General features: G+C 37.9%; 1 protein-coding gene across 2 annotated transcripts in view; it reads right to left on the bottom strand.

Annotated features, from left to right (window-relative positions):
- The window catches only part of WWP1 (WW domain containing E3 ubiquitin protein ligase 1), a 117,497-nt gene that overhangs the window by 13,582 nt on the left and 78,404 nt on the right, over positions 1–25,511 (bottom strand). For both annotated transcript variants that reach the window (XM_060128606.1, XM_060128607.1), the window contains exons 12-21: positions 18,429–18,483; positions 18,260–18,344; positions 18,002–18,130; positions 12,787–12,862; positions 12,607–12,678; positions 10,153–10,241; positions 5,964–6,123; positions 2,271–2,404; positions 2,045–2,185; positions 1,220–1,340 (exon numbers count right to left, since the gene is read on the bottom strand). In XM_060128606.1, the coding sequence (XP_059984589.1) occupies positions 1,220–1,340; positions 2,045–2,185; positions 2,271–2,404; positions 5,964–6,123; positions 10,153–10,241; positions 12,607–12,678; positions 12,787–12,862; positions 18,002–18,130; positions 18,260–18,344; positions 18,429–18,483 (1,062 nt within the window). The remainder of the gene's footprint in view (positions 1–1,219; positions 1,341–2,044; positions 2,186–2,270; positions 2,405–5,963; positions 6,124–10,152; positions 10,242–12,606; positions 12,679–12,786; positions 12,863–18,001; positions 18,131–18,259; positions 18,345–18,428; positions 18,484–25,511) is intronic.

Here is a 25,511-nt window from a genome sequence, read left to right as displayed (position 1 = left end):
CTCACATACTTTTGGTGGGAATGTAAAATGGTGCTGCCGCTATGGAAAACAGTGTGGCAGTTCCTCAAAAAGTTAACTAGAGAATTACCATATGATCCAGCAATCCCACTCCTGGGTATATATCCAAAAGAACTGAAAGCAGGGTCTCAAAGTGATATTTGTACACCCATGTTCATAGCAGCATTATTCACGATAGCCAAAAGGTGGAAGCAACCCAAAGATCCATTGACTGATGAATGGATAAACAAAATGTGGTATATACATACAACGGAATATTACTCAGTCTTAAAAACGACAGAAATTCTTACATATGCTACCATATGGATGAACCATGAGGACATTATGGTAACTGAAATAAGCCTGCCACAATAAGACAAATACTGTATGATTTCACTTATATGAGGTAATGAGAGTTAGTCAAACTCAGAAACAGAAAGTAAAATGGCAGCTGCCTGGGGCTAGGGAGGAAGAGGAAATGGGGAGTTGTTTAATAGGTATAGAGTTTCAGATTTGCAAAATGAAAAAGTTCTGGAGATTGGCTGCACAATACTGTGAATATACGTAACATTACTGAACTGTACACTTAAAAACGTTCAAGATGGTAAATTTTATGTTATGTGTATTTTATCACCAAAACAAAAAAAAAAGGAAAGAAAAGAAAAGAAAGAAAAAAAGCATTTCTGATACATCGTACTTCTAACAATTCTGAAGTACAGTTAAGACCACTAAGAACTCATGACTTAGAAATCTAATCTTTGAGGTAACTCACTACTAAACCAGGAGTTCCCCAAATAATAATTTTATTATAATAAAATTTATTTTATTAAATTAAATAATTTATTATTTAATAATAATTTATTATTATTATATTATTATTATTATTATTATATATTATTATATAATTTAATAATTTATTAAATTAAATAATTTATTATTTTTTAATAATAAAAATAATAAGGTTGCACTCACTCTTTAGGAGCCCTAACAGTTGGCACTGATTGGTGATTCTGTGCTCATGACATCAGCACATTTTGGAGAACTTAAGACCTTTACCCAATGCTGGGATTTTAGTACCCCCTGAACATTTGGATGAATGAGAGAGGATTGAAGATTGTGCCACATGATTTTAAAACTTGTGGACATTCTTTTGTAAAAGTGTGTAACAACAGTCCCTCCTCCCATTAACATTCCCTATAATAGCATAATAAAAGATCCTAACCTCCAATTCTTTTTCATCAAAGTACTGCAGCCACTGAAGGGGAACAACCTCATTAAAACCATCCAGGAAAGCTTTGGTCTGTTCTTGTACTCCTCGAGAAAAACGCCACTCTGTCATTAAACTGAAAATAAAGATGGTATTTAAAAACAGGTAATTTGTATGTGAGGTAAAAGGCTAAAAACACAGAGTACTTCTTAACCATCATTAAAAAAGATAGTGAAGAAAATCAGTATGCTGTATGAATCGTACAGAATTCAAGAGAACACAGTTTCACAACAGAAGTTGTGGTGAGCACTATTAAGAGTCAGTTAAAAAGGGAAAGTGAGATGGAATAGGAAATGAGCATTAGAGTGCTTAGGCAGGCGTGGCTCCAGGCTTGGTTTTGCTACTATCGAACAGAGCACCTCTGTCTCCTCATCTAGAAATGAAGAGGCTGCCAATGTTCTCTGATTTTTGATCGGGACAAAAGTAGGATGCATACAGCGGGTGGCAGTGGGAAAGTGAAGGTCATCATACATACTCTTATTTCAAGAACACTGGTACTGTTGAGAAGAACTTAAATGTATGTCAGAGGCAAGGGAACTGGGTTTTTTGTTGTTGTTTTTTTTTTTACTACATTTGATTTTTGAGCGGTGTCAGAGCATGTTTATAAATTGAGAGGAAGACTGAGTAGAGAGAAAAATGATTAAAAAGGCTAAGTGAAAGAGGGAATGAATGTGGAACATCTTCCCAGAGGCACAAACAAGGGATAAAGGTAAGGGTATAGATAGTTCTAACATGCTCTAGTACTTATAGAAATTAAGGTCAATCAGGTAATCACCTTACCCAATATATTCATCTTTATTCTCCTCCGTCACCAGGATATTGGAACCTCCCAACTTCAGGTCATGTGAAGTAACTTTTCCCAAAATCTCCATGTCAACAGAAAAGTACATTTCTAAGCCACATTCTTCAATATTGTTGTCTCTGGGTGATATATACAACCACTAATTAACAAAATATGTAAAACTGATTTCAAGAAAATACCTTATTGAAAGATAAATCTTCAAACCTTATCCAGATAAGGGAGTTATAAAATTCAGTATCAATAGATTCCAAATCCTTAATAGTCAGTTTTTTACTTAGCATACGCTTGTAGAAGGGTAAAGAGAAACCAGTATCAATGAACTTTCCATGAAAAAGTGCCTGCCAAGAAAAACAAAAAATGTTATTTAAAAAATTACAGAGTAACAATTTTCTTATTCAGAGCACAATGATAACAGAGAAATCATGAGGCTTTACAGGCAAAAAAAGTAATAAGTAATCAGCATAAATCATGAAAACGTAAATATTATATAAAATGCTAAGTATGAAAAACAAATTTACAGAGTTAAAACAGCATCTCTTTAACTGAGGTCAAACACTTAGCTTACCATGTCCTATCAAAAACTGTAAAAGAGGATGATAATGGAGCTTTATCAAACCCCCACTCTTTCTAATATGTTTCACGAATTACATTAACCCCACTGGATGGAGAAATGAAGGCATCTCAGGGCCACCGTGCATGCACCTGGAAAGACCCCACCCCTGCTTTCTTATCTCACAGTTGCCTAAGAGATCTTCAAGACTAACCCCGTGGTGCCTTCACTCCTATTCACAAGAGTCAACGCAGGAAGTCCCAGACCTGCAGTACCTTGACTCTCACCACGATCTGCCCGTCCACTTTGATATATGATTCCATGTCTCTCATCTCCCCAAACTCTCAAAACCACCTACTGTGTTTTGCCCTCTGAAGCTCATGATCCATCATATTAGCAAAATCCCCCACATCCTCCACTCATTCTTTGAAGATCCTTTAGCATCTTGTTGTAACACAAATCTGGCATTTTTCTGAGGACCCTGCTTCCTTTCAAATCTTCTCAGAGGGATGGCTGTTTCTCTCCTATCCTCCCTCATGTCACCAGGCCTAGGAGTGGGGTGTGTGTTGCTTCTCATTACTAATGTCACCTCCCTAACCTGCCCCAGCTTTCAATTTCAAGCCCATGCCACCCCACTGCCTTCGTGGCTCACCACCCCCAACCTCCTTGCCGCAGTCATCCTTAGGTCTCCGGGTTTCTCCCCTTTACTCTTCAATGCTGTGTTTTTTGACATGACCACCATCATTCTGAAGATTTCAACATCTACACTGATGATTCTTTTACTACCCTGGAGTTATAGTCCTTTCCATGATCTTAGTGTCTAACTTAGCTAAACATTCTCAACACCATACCCTAGACACTATGATTAGCGCTAGCTGCAATCCTGCATAAACTCAGTTCCAAACACCTCATTTGCCAGCTCACTGCCCTTAGTAATAACACCAGCAACGTTTGACTCCACTGGGATCTAAACAAATCAGGGAACCTGTTACCTTATCACTCTCTCTCTCTCAGCCCCCTTGTGAAGTTCTCTCTCCCCTTACTCAGTTTAGAGTCCACCTTCAATCATCAAAATTCCTCCCTTGTACCTTCAAATCCTGTCTCCCTGGTATAAAAATACATCAATACCTTTGCATTTCTGGCAAAATCCAAAGCCTAGCTAAATACAACTGTCCACCCACTCCACGCCTATGCCTGGGCAGTGGAACATGCCAGAAGTGTATATGCAACCATGCTGACTGGTTCATGACCAACGCCCTCAGGTGGGAGCCCACTGCATTCACAGTCTCCCACTCTCCCAGATGACTACTTCATTCCTCAAGTACCTCCTCACTCTGAGCTAATGATCTTGCTTTCTATTTCACTGAGGAAACAGAGCCATTGTAGGAGAACTTTTGTGTGTTCCACCACATCTGCTCACTGATAGCGTCTGAATCTATGTACTCTTATTACAGAGAAGCTCTCTATTGCTTCTCTGTGCAACTAAACAGATCTCCTCCTTGCTCTCCTATTCAAAGTCATTGCTCCCATATTCCCTATCTCGCTGACATCCTCAAATTCTTTCTTCTCTTATCATCAACAGAGAAGATGTTTCATCCTCCTCCTGTTCTTGGTTCCTTACGTACTTCTGGTTACTGCCCAACTTCTCTATAGTCCTTTATAGCAAGCTTCTTTAAAAAGATCTGCTTATATTTGTTGTCTCCACTTTTCCTTGCATTCTCTCTTCCTTTCACTCCCTCCAATCGTTCCTCTCCACTGCCCCTGAGTATCATTCACCTGGCCAAGTCAAAGGGTTACTTCTCAGACCTCAACTTGCTCAGCCTACCAGCATCGGACACAGTTGGCCACTTCTTCCTTCTGGAAACACACTTCCTTCTTCCTCTGTCTTCTGGAAACCGTTCTTATTTGATGCTCCTATCTCCTCCTCTGCCTCAGCTCTTTTGCTGGTTCCTTCTTATCTCCCCAGTTTACGTGTCCTTAAACGTCTTCTCTGTCCACACTTACTCTTTAAATGGTCACACGCCTTACCTTGATATCCCCTCATGGCCAGCCTTGTATATCCAACTACCTATTCTACATCTCCACTTGAGTGTCTGCAGGCATCTTAAACAAACCGAATTCCAATTCTGGACTCCCTCCACCCCCCACATTTCCTCTGGCCACAACCCTGCTGTCCTGAGAAACGGCAACTGCAACCAGACAGCTTGGTGCCGTACTTGACTCTCCCTCACACCCTGCATCTAAATGGTCAGGAGACCCTGTTGGCTCTACCTGCAGAATATATTCAGAATCCAAAGCATGCCTCACTACCTCCACTGCTACACCGTTCAAGTCCAAGCCACTACTGCCGCTCACCTGGGTTGCTGCAAGTGGTCTTCCTGCTCCTCCTCTTGCATTCCTCTGCCCTCAACTACAGTATCTTTCTACACAGCAGGAAAGTCAGCTTAATAAAACCTAAGTCACATTATGTTACTTAGATTATGTCACTCCCTGCTCAAAATGCTTAAGGGAATTTCTCAAAGATTCCACACACTACCTCTCAACCTCATCTCCTACCACATTCTCTCTCAGATACTCTGCTCCAGCCACGACATTTTTCATTCAGAAATGTACTTCCACCTAAGACCCATTTTTCTTGCTGTTCCCTATGCCTAGAATATTGTTCTCCAAAATATTTGCATGATTCAACCCCTTACTTTCTTCTTATTTCTGTTCATGTGTTACCCATCAGAGGCCTCCTCTAGTCATATTAAATAAAAGAGCAACACTGCCTTTCCTTCAGTACCTACTTATTTATTCTTTGCCTCCCTCTAACAGAATTTAGATCCCTGAGAACAGGGACTGTGTCTTTTTTTCATGGTTTCATCCCTCTCATACTATGATACCACATAGTAGTAGGCACTCAATAAATATTTGCTAAGTGAATGAACAGACAATAAAGTGCAAATAAATAAATACAAACACTTCTCAAGAAGGCCATAGTCCCACAAGACCTTCTGCAAAGCTCTGAAAATTCCAAAAACATTAATTGAGTTCAATTATTATACAACTCAGATTTTCCTGTTATAGAAAAGTGGTCATACTATAATTAGGCTTAAATGAAAGGACTTTTAAAGACCAAGTGGCTATATCAATAATCTTCATACTCATAATCTTGATTTCACACAGGTACTCAAAAAATAAACTATATATTGATACTCTCTGGGCAAACTTCCTTGGTAAGAAAATTTGTGAACACACATAATCAAGGATAATGTGTATAATTTTTTTATAAAGTCCTCTCTAAAATACTTTTGAAATAAGCAAAGTTTAAATAAATAAATAGGTAATGGAAAGTCAGGACTCACCATAGCAATAAAGCGACCAATGAAACAAAAGTATGAAAGATGGTCTGGATTAATGGTTGATGCTGGATTTATCTGCAGACAGTAGTTGTTCTTGCCAGCATACTCAAACAAGCAATACATGGGGTTCAAAACTTCATGTGAAAGCAAGAAAAACCATTCTCTACAAGAAAATAGGTCAACATTATTTTTAGCACCCATACGTATGAATTTAAAAACAGATCTTAAATACATCCATCCATACATCATACCTCTGCTCAACAGCCTTTAACAACTCTGCTGTCCAATTCCTTAGCCCTCCATTTAAGTTTCTCTGCAATGTAGCCCTCCATTCCAAGTTACCTGCCAGTTCCTGAGTTGCCAAACTATAAACTTGGTGTTTCTGACATATAGCGTGCTTCTTCCTATGCCATATTTTTGTTTGTGTATGAATCCTCCACGTCAGCTTAGCCTATGGGGATCCCACTTTCTCTTTCAAGTCCAGCTTAGATCAATTCCACTTTAGCAATTTTTTGAAGCAATTTTCAGTGTATTCAGTGTCTCAGTCACTGAATACTTTACTTTGTGGTAACAACCTCACAACAGTAGTCATTTTTCTGCACTTGACTGGCCCACTTGACCACTACATCCACCAGACTGTAAGCTCCTCAAAAACAAAAGCCATACCTCTATATATTTTTTATATCTTTAACTCTCATAGGCATCCTACAACCTATATGCAATAGGTTTTAATAAATATTTGCTGGTGATACTGAGAGACAAAGCACTGCTGCTATGGAACAGTTTACATTTTTTCTTGCCAATGCATTAAAAAAGGAACTAAAATTTTAAAAGATGAAATCTTTAAATGTGAAGGCATTCTCTAACTTATTACCACCTAGTTTGCCTCATTTTAAAAAGTCCAATATACAAAACCCAACTAGATAAAAGATTAATAATTTATATTACAAAATAAACTCAATTTGCAAAGACTCTCTTCAACAGCAATTTCTTCTAATGCAGGGTTCCAAACTCAAATGTCTACAGGTATCAGTAAGTGAGTACAAGGGGTTTCCTTCTCTGCATGGGCTGACATTCTCTACTTAGCCACAACCCCCTATTCCTCATTGTATCCCTGATAAAAGTTATCATCAGTCTTAAGGAAGAATTACTTCCAGGCATATAATCATAGTCATTAGACAACTTGGCAGTGGTGGACAGGAAGTGAAAAAGAGTATATGCTACCCTACAGGGGAAGAAGCTACTCTGATTCGGTCAACTGATGCCATGTGAGAAGTTGGGTAAGTGATTTTAAAGATAAGCCAGAAATCTTGATTCACAGGCATCTAGTGATTTCCTTTAATGTCGTTAAGTAACATAGAAAAATTTAAAATCACAATGGGGGGCCACCACTGTGCAGGTTAGATCTGGCCTGGCAGCCTGTTTACAAATGTTTTTCCAAAACTTTTAAAACACAATCTTGGAGACTTACTGAAGGGTAGAGAAGGGAGTCTAAATCAACTGAGAAATGATAAACACCAATTTATAAAACGAAATCCAGTCCCAACATAAGTAGCTGAAGCAAGTCGACTTCGCACTGTAATGAGGCAGAAGTAAGACATGTACCCAGGGAAGAGGACTGAACAGATCTAGTGAGAATGTGTTTAGACACAAAAACTAGAAATAAAATTCCCAGTTGTTGCAGATCACTTTTAGCAAACAACAGCCCAGAGAAAACTGAGTAAATTCAAAAAAAGAATGACTACCACATGGCATCTAACCTATACTCTAATGGTAAGAAAAAAGAAAGAAAAATTCTAACTAGCAAGAGGCAAAGAGTTCCCTTTCAACATATTCTTCCACACACTCTCAAATGAACTAAAGAGTTACAAGAGGTTGAAAAAATTATTAGACGACAAATGAACTAGCAGAGCCTAGAGAAGAAAACAGTAAAACCACTAACAATGAAAAATCACATTAGAAGCAGCAAAATGTAGGGCAGTACTGCAAACAGTGACATGAGGATAGGCTTCAGAAAAATCAAAACAAAATGAAAAAGCACAAAGATAAAAATGATCAGAGAAAAGATGACAGACATATAAGACTGACAAAGGAGATTCCACATACCCATGATTGATGTTCCTGAAGAAAAATGGAACAAATGGAACAGAAAAAATATTCAAAGACATAATAGAAGAAAATTTCCCTTAAATTAAGGAAGATCTTAATATGTTTCTAAAAAAAGATATAAAACAATCAACAATGAAATTAATGAACTTCAAAGAAAAGGCCTATGTGGGCACCCAGAGGAAAAAGCTTCCTACAAGGTGCTGGCCTCCCACTTCACAGTGCTTACATTCAATACTAGAAGACAGGAAAACAATGTCTACAGAGTACTGGAGGAACTAGTGTTGTGTGAGAAACTTATATCTAGTGAAGTTGTTGTTTAAATACAAAAGCAACAGAAAACACGTTCTCAAGCATGCAAAACTACAGGAATATGTCACCCTTGTGAACTCCTGACTAAACCAAAACCAATACATGAATCAAAATAAAGAATTTGGGAATAAGAAAATCATGGTGTGGAGTAACTGACTACATACATTATATGCATTAAAACCATCAAAATATAAAATAAAACCCAAACAGTTAAGGTAATAAAGGGTTCAGATAAGGATGTGACTGTTATAAAGTCAGACACTGTAAAAATAATACCGTATTTCATTTCTAAGATGTACCTTTCTTTTTAATGTCTGAACATTTCTGAAATTGAGACAAATCCCAATAGATGTGATATGAATATCCATTGTGACAGGTAGTTTCTTTTCAGAAAAAACTTAATGTTTTAGATGAGAAAATATGTTAATACAACCAGCTCTGATAATCCCACATATATACCTCCACCAGTTGTACCTAGTCCCACAACTCTTTTTAAAAGCCAGCTGTGCTAAAATTGTGATTATGTAATTCTGTACACCTGTGAAATATGAGTTCAAAAAGAGAGTTGTTTCTATGAAAAGCAAGTTTAATTCTTTGGAAATATTTAATGAAAGTGTTTTACTAAAAAATAAATTGCTGTCAAATTAGGTTTGGGCAAAGCAATTGAGGGGAAAAAATTAAATAAAAAGGATTGCCCATTCTTATTGCTTCACAAATGCCTGTTAACAATATACTTAGTGAATGTGGAAAACTTTATTCTCAAAAGGACTCAGACTGGATTAAAAACACAAACATAAAACCAGCATAAACTGACACAATAGCAAAGAATAAGAAACAACCTTATGGATGCTGATCCATTAATTATGCTATCTCCAGACAATGGAGTACTGTGCAACCATTAGTATTAGCTCTATAAATGATATGGAAAGATGTCCATGATATAAAAAAATAACAAAATCAGGCTGCTATATTGTGCATATTGTATGATCAATTCTGTTTTAAAAAACAGCAAGTATGTACGATATCACACATATATTCAAACTTATATACAGTTGACCCTTGAAAAACATGCTTTTGAACTTTGCAGGTCCCCTTTTATGTGGATTGTTTTCAATAAACATGGTACCTGTATTTTCATTTTACAAATCTTTAAGTGTGGGGAAATGTCTGTGTTCAATTAGAGATAACAGTGTGTGGAATCAAAAGAACTAGGGTTCGAGTCCAGATTCTGTCCAAATTGCTTCAGCTTCCGGCCCTTGGGTGAGTCACTTATCAATTCCTTTGTTTTGTTTTTAATTGAAATATAGTTGATCTACAATATTGTGTTAGTTTAAGGTGTACAGCAAAGTGATTCAGTTATATTTTTTTCAGACTATATTCCATTACAGGTTTGTACAAGATACTGAATATAATTTCCTGTGCTATACAGTAAATCCTTGTTGCTTATCTATTTTATGTATAGTAGTTTGTATCTATTAATCCTATACTCCTTGGTTTCTGAAGCAGAGACAGCAGTATGCAGATTTTTGACAATGTAGGGGTCAGCATCCCTAAACCCCATGTTTTCAAGGGTCAACCTAATAGGCAGAGAAAATGTACTGGATAACCAACATAATAATAATAATGGTTACTGCTAGACTTATGTGAATATTTCAATTTTTGTTTTTAAAAATAATTTTGGATTGCTGTTGAAAAAATATATCATTTCAAGAATATACCCACTGCATACAATGGAGATACACTTATTTCAAAGCAGATATGGTTTTTATTTTACCTTGCTAGACCACCATAATCAAGTCCTTCTTCTCCTCTAAATATTACATATAATCGCCTCCTCAAGTCATAGGGTTTTAATGCCATAATCTAATTAAAAACAAAAACAAGGATATTTAATCACTCACGTATAATACAAGTTTCCTCCAAAACAATTTTATTTTAATTTCATCTGTATTTTCAAAAATTACACATTTCCTTACCTTATACAACAATGCTTTTAACTCAAGAGATAACTGGTTTGTTCCACAAACTAGCAAAGATGTATCTTACTCCCCTAAGCTTTCTCTGATACATTTTCATAAATCTCTTTCCCCTCTTCTGGTATTAAATGGTAGTCCTACTTTGGGTTAGTAGCAGAGAGGAACAGTTTGACACAGAAAAGTTTTTAAGGTTAGAAAATATTCCCTCCTCTGTCACTCTCCAAATTTTACCAGAATCTTGTAAAAGGTGACTTGGAAGTTTTTTTGGCTAGCAACACTTACTGAGAAGCAAAAGTTATTAGAGGTCCTGCTTATACCACACATTCCATTTCTCAGTAGGAAAGGAACTCAGCTATTGTGAAGAATTATTTATAAGATTATAAATTTAAGCATAAAAAAGTATATCTTAAAATAGTATCTATACCAAATTTTTATAATCCTTAAAGGCTTATACTAAAGTTACTAGTAAATAGGCTTTAATTCTGGATAAAAGTGAATTACTTCCCAAAGCCAAGACTGGTCTGGGTTGGGGCACAGCTCACCTGTGCAGGCCTCCACTTCACTGGAAGTCATTGGCTCAGTCTTGCACAGCATGATTCTCCCCAGGCCAGGGGACAAAGCAAAGTAAAATCTACCATGAATTTAGATGTGCACTTACTTACTAAAACAAAGTTCACACAGAGCTTGGGCCTAGCTAAGAATTTATCAACTCAAACCAAAAGAAGTTTTGATAATAAACAGCTATATTAGTATCTTGTCCAAACTCCAACAGTTATTAAAATGAAGCTAAGGTTTGAACATCACTGACTTGAGAGAGTTGTTATTCCATTTTGGCTTGTATACATAGAAGTCCCTATGTACCTGTACACAAAGGGAATTTTAGTTCATCATCTTAAATGGAGTGCTCCAACAAGGTCTGAGATCATGACGCTTAAACAGAAACCGAGAGGAGGTAAGAATTAACACTAGGATTATTAGAGGAACATTTAAATGGAATACAGTACCTATACCAATCTAATTTTAAATAGTTTAGTAGCATTATCATGTCTTTTTTGTTTGAGTTAATAAAGTCTTAGAAAAGTAAATAAGTGTCAAAATGTATCAACTTGTTCCAGAAGCTCTTTAAGCTTTCTTTTAGTAATCTAATTCACGGCAGGATGATTTTGTCTCTCAGCCTAGGTACTGTGTCTGCAAAATGGAGATAATAACAGGAGCCATCTCAAAGGGACGTTGTGAGGATGAAGTAAATGAAATGATAACTCTAAGGTGCCAGTGCTAAGCATATGGCAGTCACTCAATGCACGATGGGGTTTATTATGACTATTATTGTAATGGACACTCAGTAAGTGGTAGTCATTGTTACAGCTGTGTTCTGAATGGCTTAACATTTCTAAGCCCTAACTCCCTTTAGATATACAGAATACAGTGACTCAAGTTGTACAGTCTCTCTCAGTATCCGAGGTACATTGGTTCCAGGACACCCCCACAGGTACCAAAATCTAAGGATGCCCAACCTATGCATATCTTCCCATATATTTTAAATCGTCTCTAAATTACTTATAATACTTAATACAATATAAACACTACATGAATACAGGCATGCCTTGGAGATATTACAGGTTTGGTTCTAGACCACTGCAATAAAGAGAATATCAAAATAACTCAATCTACACGAATTTGTTGGCTTCCCAGTGCATATAAAAGTCATGTTTACACTGTATTATAGTCTATTAACTGTGCAATAGCATTTTGTCTAAAAAGACAACGTACATACCTTAATTCAAAAATTCTTTACTGTTAAAAAAATGCTATCATCTGAGCAAGTCATAATCTTTTGGCAATAGTAAATCAAAGATCACTGATCACAGACCACCATAACAAATTAATAGTAATGAAAAAGTTTGGAATATTTCAAGAAATTATGAAAATGTGACACAGAGACACCAAGTGAGCAAATGCTGTTGGAAAAATGGTGCCAAGAGACCTGCTCAACACAAGGCTGTCATAAACCTTCAATCTGTAAAAAAACACAGTACCTGCAAAGCGAAATAAACTAAAGCACAATAAAGCAAGGTATGCCTGAATTTGCTGGCTGCAGAAAGTTCAAATTTTGCCTTTCGAAACTTTCTGGAGTCCCCCTTCCAAGCCACCCTGGAATATTTTCTATCCACTGTTGGCTGAATCCATGGATGCTGTACCTGCCGATACAGAGGGCTGACTGTACAATTTTATTCTGATAACATCTTTCTTACCTGTTGAAAGGAATCTTCGAACAATGTCTGCCGGGACACATTGATCTTTACATGACTGGGTAGTGCATTAGACTAAAAACAAAAAATAACATCGTAATATCATGTAAGTTATAGGACATGTATTGGGTAAAGATAAAACTAAATGATTATGAACAGAAGATTTATTTACCACCGTAGTACCTGGCACAAATAACGGAAGTGAGCAAGTTTCCACCTAAAGCTGCGTTCATAAGCAATCTGTGGACCACCTTTAGTTCTAAAGAAAAACAAAAACAAACCATATGTTAATTCATAATAAAGCTAGATATTTAACATTTAGCATGAAATTGGAGTGTACCAGGGTCCTACAAATGACCATAGGAAGGTTACTTGTTGGGAGAGAAGTAAAGATATATTTAGTGGGCCAACAGAGACTTGAGCAATGAGGACACACAACATACACAAAGAGGGAGATTATGTGTATGGATGGATCTTTTGTAAAGAAAGTTAGTTAATGTGCCAAAAGGATGTAACAGCAAACCTAAAAATTGTATGCAAGCAAAAGCATCTTTTGGAAAAAAAATGAAAACATTTATAGAAAATCAAAAACAGATTTGTCATTAGCATAACAAACTGAAGGATAATAGTAAAAAGTATTTTTTAAGAAGAAGGGGTACAATCCCAGATAACAGAGTGGAGAAGCAGCAACAAAATTAAATATGTTGGTAACTCAAAATAAATAAAAAATGTATAAAACAGTGATAATATGTGATAGAATTTAAATATTTATGTATATGATACATAGTCATAGTTAGCTTAACAGGAAAGGTTTCCTCATATTTGGAAAAAAATATTTCAGACAAAAGTCATAAAACATCAATTGTACTCATCAGTTCATTCAGTCCCATGTAATTAATTCTTATTGATCCTGATCTCTTGTTAGCAGTTTATGAAGCCATCAGGTTTTCCGTTAGAGTTCTGTAATTTCTTACCCAGTTTGGTGGTATGATTTAAAAGTTATCAGAAACCTGTATTTGTAAAAAAGTCCTTTCTATGAACCTTCTTGAAGATCTTCATTTTTGTAAAAGCATCAGAGTAATATAAATGTCAAAGACTTAAAATGGCATGGTTAAAGACCTGATTACAATGCAATTGACCAAGAAATTTGGTTATTTATGCAACATATAAAATCTTAAGATAATAACTAAAGTTATGACATAACATTATACCAGGACATATCCAATTTTAGGAACTGCATATAATTTCTAGAACATTTATATTAATAACATTTACCCATATAACCTAAGAAAGTTTATCATCACTCATTTGACAATGCTTCCCATGTAATTCAACATACCAAATAAATCTAATTAGTTTAATCTCTCTCTTTGAGATGTTTCAGGGATCTTCTGTAACACCCCAAATTTAGCTAGAGGTCAAAAGAATGCTTTTAGCACATTAAAGCTACCTTTCCATTGGGGGGGAAAATGTAAATCCACACAAAAATACTTTTGCCTGGCAAAAAAATATAAAAAAAAAAAATAGATAATCAACAAGGGTACAGCACAGGGAACTCTACTCAATACTCTGTAATAACCTATATCGGAAAAGAATCTGAAAAAGAATAGATACATGTATATGTATAACTAAATCACTTTGCTGTACACCTGAAACTAACACAACATTGTACATCAAATATATTGCAAAATAAAATAAAATTTAAAAAAATTTTAAAAGGGTATTAAAAAAAACCTGACAGATTTTCAAATAATCCAGCAGTCCTAACAGAGTACTGTAGGGGAAAAAAATGTTTCAAAGGGGTAATTCTTATTGGACCAATTCTTTATTGTTGGACATGTAAGTAGGTGGAAAAACTTGAAATATAAATTCCTAAAGTCTTACTCATATTATAGGTTTTAGATCTTTAATGATTAAAAAATTATAATAATGTGCTCAATAAAAGCCTTGGACTAAAAAAAAAGGGTTAATTCTCACTAACATATTGAGATTTTTATTAGAAAACAAAAATAAACTGACATTAGGATTTGCAGGAATGTAGATTGCGGGGGAGGAAAAAACCAACAGGCATGATACATGTCATCATGTAGGCATGATACCTACAATATAAAAATATAAAATTGAATTTTGTTGTAACACCAGGACTGGCAACAGGAATTGTCTGTGGATGGTATATGTTGCTTTTTCTACACTTTTTGGGAGGTCATGGTTTCAGCCACATTTTAGATTTCAACCATATATTAGATTGCAAAAATAAAAAGCTATGTTATTTAAAAAAAAAAAGAAGTTAGTTAAATAAAATACTAAAGTCTACTACTGCCTATTTTTTTTTTTTTGTGGTACGTGGGCCTCTCACTGCTGTTGCCTCTCCCGTTGCGGAGCACAGGCCCCGTGGCCATGGCTCATGGACCTAGCCGCTCCGCGGCATGTGGGATCTTCCCGGACCGGGGCACGAACCCGTGTCCCGTGAATCGGCAGGCGGACTCTCAACCACTGCGCCACCAGGGAAGCCCCCCTGACTATTTCAAAAAAAGCTTCTTGACAACCCTTAAATCCAAGGAGGAGAAAGGCTCTAGATAGAAGAGACACGAAAGGAAATTCTACCACATCTTAAAACTAATCTGAAATCAAAACAAATATTGCTGGAGAGAGTAAGCAAAGCAAAATTGAGTTCCTAGGAAGAAGTGATATCCAGTCACCCAGTTCAGCTAGTCAGCGAGGGAAGAAGCAGGGTGGGTGGCATGTAGGGATAGGTTCTAGTCACATTGAGACTAGTCACAAGAGAGAAGCATAAAGAACTTCCAGAGTCTTAGGGAACATTTTGGAATGGATGGAAAATGTTCTCTTTTGTTGTCAGGTTCAAGTGAATTCATTCAACAAATATTTACAGAATGCACAGTATGTATCTGGCACTATTCTAGATAGTGAGAGTATTATTGGTTAATAAAACAGACTAAAATACCTGTTTTGTGCAGCCTATGTACTAGTGAAGGAGATAGACAAGAAATAGAATGAATAAGTATACTATCAATATACATTCAGTGTTAGAAGGGGATAAATATCTCACTACTCCTGCTCCTCAAGAAGGAAGAAAAGGCAGTGTAAAAAGGACAAGCAGTGGGGCTTCCCTGGTGGCACAGTGGTTGAGAGTCCGCCTGCCGATGCAGGGGATACGGGTTCGTGCTCCAGTCCGGGAAGATCCCACCTGCCACGGAGCGGCTGGGCCCGTGAGCCATGGCTGCTGAGCCTGCGTAACCGGAGCCTGTGCTCCGCGGCGGGAGAGGCCGCGGCAGTGAGAGGCCCGCGTACCGCAAAAAAAAAAAAGGACAAGGAGTGAAGTAGGGAAGAATTTTTAAATTGTGAAAAGGGTAAACAGAGTAGTGTTCACAGATAAAGCAGTATTTGAGCAAAAACATGGTGGGCATAAGCCATATAGATAATATTGAGGGAAAGAGCATACCAAGCAGAGGAAATGAAAGCCGAGATGTGGAAGCCTCAGATGTCTGAGGTACAGCTAAGTGGCCAGGGAAGCTGAAGCAGAGTGAATGAGAAGAAATATCAGAGATGAGGTTGAAGAGGTAATAGGGGTCAGATGCCATAAGGGCTTGGAGGCCACTGTAAGTACTTTGCTTTTCACTCTGATTGAGATGGAAATCACTGAAGGGTTTTCTGCAAAGGAATAACTTTTTACTTAAATTAAAAGAAAAAAATTAAAAAGTCTTGCTGCTTTATGGAGAATAGTATTACATGAGGTGTGGGTAGGAAGCAGAGCAATACTTAAGAGGCACCACTCCAAGTGAGAGAGCATGGTAGCTTGGACCAAAGTGGTGGCAGTGGATGTGGCGAGACACAGCTGGTCCTGGATACCTTCTGAAGGTGTGGTAACTAGAATTCTTGATGGACTGTATGTGAGGTAAGAGAGAAAGAGCAGTCGAGGATAATTCCAAGATTTCTGGCTCAAGCACACCTAAGAGTTGCCTTCAACTGAGATGGAAATAGCCCAGGCAGAACAAGCCTGATTGACGGCAGTTATCAGGAAAAAGTTATGAACAGAGTTATCAAGTAAGCAGCTGAATATATGAAACAAAATTTCAAGTGAAAAGTGAAAAGCTAGAGATAACATTTGTGAGTCATCAGCATATAGAAATTTTTTTAAAAGCATGACACTGGATAAGATTCACCAAGAGAATGAGCACGGACAAAAAAGGAAAGAGATCTAAGGACAGAGCTCTGGGTACTTCAATGTTAACAGGCTAAAGAGAAAAGGAGGACCCCAAAAAACAGAGGAAGAAGTAAGACCAAAAAGGCAGAAGGAAATCATGAAAGTTGAGTCCCTGTACTATTGATACTTTTGCCAGGAGAGAGAAATTTTTGTCAAATCCTCCTTATTGTGTCAAAACAGAACTGCAAAACAACCCCTCAACTATGTGGAGGTCACTGGTACCCTTAGTAAGGTCAGGGTCAGTGAAACTTCCTTGTTGTCAGTCTGAGAGAGAAATTAGAAACAGCAATATAGAGACAACTCATTCAGTTAGTTTTCTTGTAAAGGGTGGCAATAAAAATGAATTTTCACTGAATGGATTTATAAGTTGACGAGTTATGGCTTTCTACTTGTTCATTTTCAATCTAAGAGAATTAATAGATGATGAGAATAATTCATCAGAGAAAGATGGAAGACAGAAATATGATCACTCATGGAGCAGTTAATTGGAAAAGAGGGGGAAGATCTAGTGTGCCACCAGAGGGACTGGCCTTTGATAGGAACAATGACAGTTCATCTTTAGAACGAAGAGGGAAGACAGATACTGGTAGGCAGATAGATGTAATGGTAGGAATTTGTAAAAAACTTTATGGCTGCTTCTATTTTCTTAGTGATGCAAAGATATCACACCTAAGAGTAAGGATGAAGGAGAGATCTTTCAAATAATTAAGCTATTTTTTACCTGGAAAATTCAATTTTGTTGAATGTCTCATTCTCTGACGTTGCATCTCTTTTAAGAGCACACTCTGTGGACAGACTGCCTTGGTCTGAAACCACTTCCATTACTTGCCGTTATGATTTTGCAAAAGTTAGTTATGCTCCCTAAGCCTGTTTCTACACTTGGAAAATAACAGTATCTACCTCAAGGAATTTTTGGAAGATAAAAAGCTAATTTATATAAAGTGCTTAAAAGAATCCTTGGCACATAGTAATCACTAAATATTTGCTATTGTTCTTATTAAGGAATTATGTGCCACAAATCCATTCTGTAATAAAGTAGGGCAAAGGCAGGTATACTAGGGTATTACTTGTATAGATTTTCTTAATACACAAAGTAAAATTTGTTGCTAAACTTGACGCTAAATTAGAAATGAAACTTTATATCCTCATTAAACAGCATTTAAGAACTTCACTTACACAGATGACTTCCCATTGCGAGGATCTTTGAATGTTGTTGTTCTTGTGTTATGATCAACAAAGTACCTAACGCCTTCCCGGGTATACCTAATTTCCCAGCCTTCTGGCAGGGGTTCTTCATTCTGTAGGCTAAAAGATAAAGTTACAGTCACAAGGTGATCATTTTCTAGGTGCTAAAAATGTCTGAATCAAGGTTTACTTGATTTCATCTTCAGACATGTGTAAGATCACTTAAGTAAGGCTGCAGTATATACATACCCTTGAGTTCTGGGATCCTCCCACTGGGTTGTTTTTGTGTTATGATTCACAAAGTAAACTCTATCTGTTGAATCCACTCTTTTTTCTAAAAACAGAGTGAGCGTAGCATTTAATAACTATTTGCTATATATACATTTCAGGTATTTTTACCAACAACATATTAGCTTACCCCAGCCTGGTGGCAAAGGCCCATATGGGTCATTTTCTGCAGCTAACATTGAAGCCTAATTGGAGAAAAGGGTTGGGAGGAGAAATTTAAAAAACAGGTTTTTAATATAAAAGCATAAACTTAAGCACTTGGCAGAATCACATTTTATAATAATTTTCTAAAAAACACGATAAAGGAATGTGAATATAATAATTTCAAGACACAAAGTCCTAAAACTGTCATGAATTAAGAGGAGTCAATTAAGTGATAAAATTAATAGTTTTTCTAAAATGATTTAGAAATAATATATCGACATCAGTACTTTAATCTCTTAGCCCTTCCATAATAGTCCACAGGAGTGAAATGACATGAGAAAAGAGCATATAGAAAATTATAGTGTTAGGGGGTGTGGGTTGGATCCCTGATCGGGGAGCTAGGATCCCACATGACTCGCCACCAAAAAAACCAAAACATAAAACAGAAGCAATACTGTAACGAATTAAATAAAGACTTTAAAAATGGAAGAAAAAAAAAAGAAAGAAAATTGTAATGTTAAAATGAGGTAACATTATTTGTTTAAAAATAAAATAATTATCACAGTTCTTTTTAAAACAAATGCCTAGATTGGGAGGAAGATGGCGGAAGAGTAAGACGCAGAGATCACCTTCCTCCCCACAGATACATCAGAAATACATCTACACGTGGAACTGCTCCTATAGAACACCTACTGAACGCTGGCAGAAGACCTCAGACCTCCCAAAAGGCAAGAAACCCCCCACGTACCTGGGTAGGGCAAAAGAAAAAAGAATAAACAGACAAAAGAATAGGGACGGGACCTGCACCAGTGGGAGGGAGCCGTGAAGGAGGAAAGGTTTCCACACACTAGGAAGCCCATTCGTGGGCAGAGACTGGGGTGGGGGGGAGAGGGGGGGAGCTTCGGAGGCACAGACGAGGGCACAGCAACAGGGGTGTGGAGGGCAAAGCGGAGAGATTCCCGCACAGAGGATCCGTGCAGACCGGCACTCACCAGCCCCAGAGGCTTCTCTGCTCACACGCTGGGGCGGGCGGGGGCTGGGAGCTGAGGTTTGGACTTCGGACTTTGGTCGGAGGGCAGGGAGAGGACTGGCTGCGTGTACACAGCCTGAAGGGGTTAGTGCACTACGGCTAGCTGGGAGGGAGTCCAGGGAAAAGTCTGGACCTGCCGAAGAGGCAAGGGACTTTTTCTTCCCTCTTTGTTTCCTGGTGAGCGAGGAGAGGGGATAAGGGGCGCTGCTTAAAGGAGCTCCAGAGGTGGGCACGAGCCGCAGCTAAAAGTGGGGACCCCAGAGACGGGCATGAGACGCTAAGGCTGCTGCTGCCGCCACCAAGAAGCCTGTGTGAGAGCACAGGTCACTCTCCACACCTCCCCCGCCGGGACCCTGTGCAGCCCACCAGGGTTCCGTGATCCAGGGACAACTTCCCCGGGAGAACGCACGGCGGGCCTCAGCTGGTGCAACGTCACGGCCTCTGCCGCCGCAGGCTCGCCCCGCCTCCGTACCCCTCCCTCCCCCCGGCCTGAGGGAACCAGAGCCCCCGAACCAGCGGCTCCTTTAACCCCGTCCTGTCTGAGCTAAGAACAGACGCCCTCAGGCGATCTACACGCACAGGCGGGGCCCAATCCAAAGCTGAGCCCCGGGAGCTGTGAGAACAAAGAAGAGAAAGGGAAATCTCTCCCAGCAGCCTCAGAAGCAGCAGATTAAAGCTCCACAATCAACTTGCTGTACCCTGCATCTGTGGAATACATGAATAGACAACGAATCATCCCAAACTGAGGAGGTGAACTTTGAGAGCAAGATATATTATTTTTTCCCCTTTTTCTCTTTTTGTGAATGGGTATGTGTATGCTTCTATGTAAGATTTTGTCTGTATAGCTTTGCCTTCACCATCTGTCCTAGGGTTCTGTCCGTCTGTTTCTTTTTGTTTTTTTACTTAAAAACTTTTTTTCTTAATAATTTATTTTTATTTTAGTAACTTTATTTTATTTTGTCGTACTTTATTTTATTTTATCTCCTTTCTTTCTTTCTCTCCCTCTCCCCCTCCCCCTCTCACTCTTTCTTTCTTTCTTTCTTTCAACTTTTTCTCCCTTTTATCCTGAGCCATGTGGCTGAAAGGCTCGTGGTGCTCCAGCCAGGAGTCAGTGCTGTGCCTCTGAGGTGCGAGAGCCAACTTCAGGACACTGGTCCACAGGAGACCTCACAGCTCCACATAATATCAAACGGCAAAAATCTCCCAGAGATCTCCAACTCAACACCAGCACCCAGCTTCACTCAACAACCAGCAAGCTACAGTGCTGGACACCCTATGCCAAACAACTAGCAAGACAGGAACACAACCCCACCCATTAGCAGAGAGGCTGCCTAAAATCGTAATAAGACCACAGACACCCCAAAACACACCACCAGACGTGGACTTGCCCACCAGAAAGACAAGATCCAGCCTCATCCACCAGAACACAGGCACTAGTCCCCTCCACCAGGAAGCCTACACAACCCACTGAATCCACTTTAGCCACTGGGGACAGACACAAAAATCAACGGGAACTACGAACCTGCAGCCTGCAAAAAGGAGACCCCAAACACAGTAAGATAAGCAAAATGAGAAGACAGAAAAACACACAGCAGATGAAGGAGCAAGATAAAAACCCACCAGACCTAACAAATGAAGAGGAAATAGGGAGTCTACCTGAAAAATAATTCAGAATAATGATAGTAAAGATGATCCAAAATCTTGGAAATAGAGTACAGAAAATGCAAGAAACATTTAACAAGGACCTAGAAGAACTAAAGAGGAAACAAGCAATGATGAACAACACAATAAATGAAATTAAAAATACTATAGAAGGGATCAATAGCAGAATAACTGAGACAGGAGAATGGGTAAGTGACCTGGAAGATAAAACAGTGGAAATAACTACTGCAGAGCAGAATAAAGAAAAAAGAATGAAAAGAACTGAGGACAGTGTCAGAGACCTCTGAGACAACATTAAACACACCAACATTCGAATTATAGGAGTCCCAGAAGAAGAAGAGAAAAAGAAAGGGACTGAGAAAATATTTGAAGAGATTATAGTTGAAAACTTCCCTAATATGGGAAAGGAAATAGTTAATCAAGTTCAGGAAGCACAGAGAGTCCCATACAGGATAAATCCAAGGAGAAACATGCCAAGACACATATTAATCAAACTATCAAAAATTAAATACAAAGAAAACATATTAAAAGCAGCAAGGGAAAAACAACAAATAACACACAAGGGAATCCCCATAAGGTTAACAGATGATCTTTCAGCAGAAACTCTGCAAGCCAGAAGGGAGTGGCAGGACATATTTAAAGTGATGAAGAAGAAAAACCTACAACCAAGATTACTCTACCCAGCAAGGTTCTCAATCAGATTTGATGAAGAAATTAAAACCTTTACAGACAAGCAAAAGCTGAAAGAGTTCAGCACCACCAAACCAACTTTACAACAAATGCTAAAGGAACTTCTCTAGGCAAGAAACACAAGAGAAGGAAAAGACCTACAATAACAAACCCAAAACAATTAAGTATTATGGGAATAGGAACATACATATCGATAATTACCTTAAATATAAATGAATTAAATGCTCCCACCAAAAGACACAGACTGGCTGACTGGATACAAAAACAAGACCCATATATATGCTGTCTACAGGAGACCCACATCAGACCTAGGGACACATACAGACTGAAAGTGAAGGGATGGAAAAAGATATTCCATGCAAATGGAAATCAAAAGAAAGCTGGAGGGCTTCCCTGGTGGGGTAGTGGTTGGGAGTCTGCCTGCCGATGCAGGGGACCCAAGTTCGTGCCCCGGTCCGGGAGGATCCCACATGCCACGGAGCAGCTAGGCCCATGAGCCATGGCCGCTGAGCCTGCGTGTCCAGAGCCTGTGCTCTGCAACGGGAGAGGCCACAACAGTGAGAGGCCCGCATACCGCAGAAAAAAAACAAAAAGAAAGCTGGAGTAGCAATTCTCATATCAGACAAAATAGACTTTAAAACAAAGACTACTAAAAGAGACAAAGAAGGACACTACATAATGATCAAGGGATCAATGGAAGAAGATATAACAATTGTAAATATTTATGCATGCAACATAGGATCACCTCAATACATAAGGCAAATACTAACAGCCATAATAGGGGAAATCGACAGTAACACAATCATAGTAGGGGACTTTAATACCCCACTTTCACCAATGGACAGATCATCCAAAATGAAAATAAATAAGGAAACACAAGCTCTAAATGATACATTAAACAAGATGGACTTAATTGATATTTATAGGACATTCCATCCAAAAACAGCAGAATACACATTTTTCTCAACTGCTCATGGAACATTCTCTAGGATAGATTATATCTTGGGTCACAAGTCAAGCCTTGGTAAATTTAAGAAAACTGAAATCGTATCAAGTATCTTTTCCGACCACAACGCTATGAGACTAGATATCACTTACATGAAAATATCTGTAAAAATTACAAACACGTGGAGGCTAAACAATACACTACTTAATAACGAAGTGGTCACTGAAGAAATCAAAGAGGAAATCAAAAAAGACGTAGAAACAAATGACAATGGAGACACGACCACCCAATACCTATGGAATGCAGCAAAAGCAGTTCTAAGAGGGAAGTTTATAGCAATACAATCCTACCTTAAGAAACAGGAAACATCTCAAATAAACAACCTAACCTTGCACCTAATACAATCAGAGAAAGAAGAACAAAAAAACCCCAAAGTTAGCAGAAGGAAAGAAATCATAAAAATCAGATCAGAAATAAATGAAAAAGAAATGAAGGAAACAATAGCAAAGATCAATAAAACTAAAAGCTGGTTCTTTCAGAAGATAAACAAAATTGATAAACCATTAGCCAGACTCATCAAGAAAAAAAGGGAGAAGACTCAAATCAATAGAATTAGAAATGAAAAAGGAGAAGTAACAAATGACACTGCAGAAAGACAAAGGATCATGAGAGATTACTACAAGCAACTCTATGCCAATAAAACGGACAACCTGGAAGAAATGGACAAATTCTTAGAATTCCACAACCTGCCGAGACTGAACCAGGAAGAAATAGAAAATATGAACACACCAATCACAAGCACCTAAATTGAAACTGTGATTAAAAATCTTTCAACAAACAAAAGCTCAGGACCAGATGGCTTCACAGGCGAATTCTATCAAACATTTAGAGAAGAGCTATCACCTATCCTTCTCAAACTCTTCCAAAATATAGCAGAGGGAAGAACACTCCCAAACTCATTCTACGAGGCCACCATCACCCTGATACCAAAACCAGACAAAGATGTCACAAAGAAAGAAAACTACAGGCCAATATCACTGATGAACATAGATGCAAATATCCTCAACAAAATACTAGCAAACAGAATCCAACAGCACATTAAAAGAATCATACCCCATGATCAAGTGGGGTTTATTCCAGAAATGCAAGGATTCTTCAATATACACAAATCAATCAACGTGATACACCATATTAACAAATTGAAGGAGAAAAACCAAATGATCATCTCAATAGATGCAGAGAAAGCTTTTGACAAAATTCAACACCCATTTATGATAAAAACCCTGCAGAAAGTAGACATAGAGGGAACTTTCCTCAACATAATAAAGGCCATATATGACAAGCCCACAGCAAACATCATCCTCAATGGTGAAAAACTGAAAGCATTTCCACTAAGATCAGGAACAAGACAAGGTTGCCCACTCTCGCCACTATTATTCAACATAGTTTTGGAAGTTTTAGCCACAGCAATCAGAGAAGAAAAAGAAATAAAAGGAATCCAAATTGGAAAGGAAGTAAAGCTGTCACTGTTTGCAGATGACATGATACTCTACATAAAGTATCCTAAAGATGCTACCAGAAAACTACTAGAGCTAATCAATGAATTTGGTAAAGCAGCAGGATACAAAATTAATGCACAGATATCTCTGGCATTCCTATACACTAATGATGAAAAATCTGAAAGAGAAATTAAGAAAACACTCCCATTTACCACTGCAACAAAAAGAATAAAATATCTAGGAATAAACCTACCTAAGGAGACAAAAGACCTGTATGCAGAAAATTATAAGACACTGATGAAAGAAATTAAAGATGATACAAATAGATGGAGAGATATACCATGTTCTTGGATTGGAAGAATCAACATTGTGAAAATGACTCTACTACCCAAAGCAATCTACAGATTCAATGCAATCCCTATCAAACTACCACTGGCATTTTTCACAGAACTAGAACAAAACATTTCACAATTTGTATGGAAACACAAAAGACCCCTAATAGTCAAAGAAACCTTGAGAACGAAAAATGGAGATGGAGGAATCAGGCTCCCTGACTTCAGACTATACTACAAAGCTACAGTTATCAAGACGGTATGGTACTGGCACAAAAACAGAAAGATAGATCAATGGAACAGGATAGAAAGCCCAGAGATAAACCCACGCACATATGGACACCTTATCTTTGATAAAGGTGGCAGTAATGTACAGTGGAGAAAGGACAGCCTCTTCAATAAGTGGTGCTGGGAAAACTGGACAGGTACATGTAAAAGTATGAGATTAGAACACTCCCTAACACCATACACAAAAATAAGCTCAAAATGGATTACAGACCTAAATGTAAGGCCAGAAACTATCAAACTCTTAGAGGAAAACATAGGCAGAACACTCTATGACATAAATCACAGCAAGATCCTTTTTGACCCACCTCCTAGAAAAATGGAAATAAAAACAAAAATAAACAAATGGGACCTAATGAAACTTCAAAGCTTTTGCACAGCAAAGGAAACCATTAACAAGGTGAAAAGACAACCCTCAGAATGGGAGAAAGTATTTGCAAATGAAACAACTGACAAAGGATTAATCTCCAAAATCTACAAGCAGCTCAATAACAAAAAAACAACCCAATCCAAAAATAGGCAGAAGACCTAAATAGACATTTCTCCAAAGAAGATATACAGACTGCCAACAAACACATGAAAGAATGTTCAACATCATTAATCATTAGAGAAATGCAAATCAAAA

This window comes from Lagenorhynchus albirostris, chromosome 17 (genome assembly GCF_949774975.1).
Source record: "Lagenorhynchus albirostris chromosome 17, mLagAlb1.1, whole genome shotgun sequence".
NCBI lineage: Eukaryota > Metazoa > Chordata > Mammalia > Artiodactyla > Delphinidae > Lagenorhynchus > Lagenorhynchus albirostris.
Note: the sequence above shows the minus strand (reverse complement) of the source record. Positions and strands in the feature narration are given on the sequence as shown.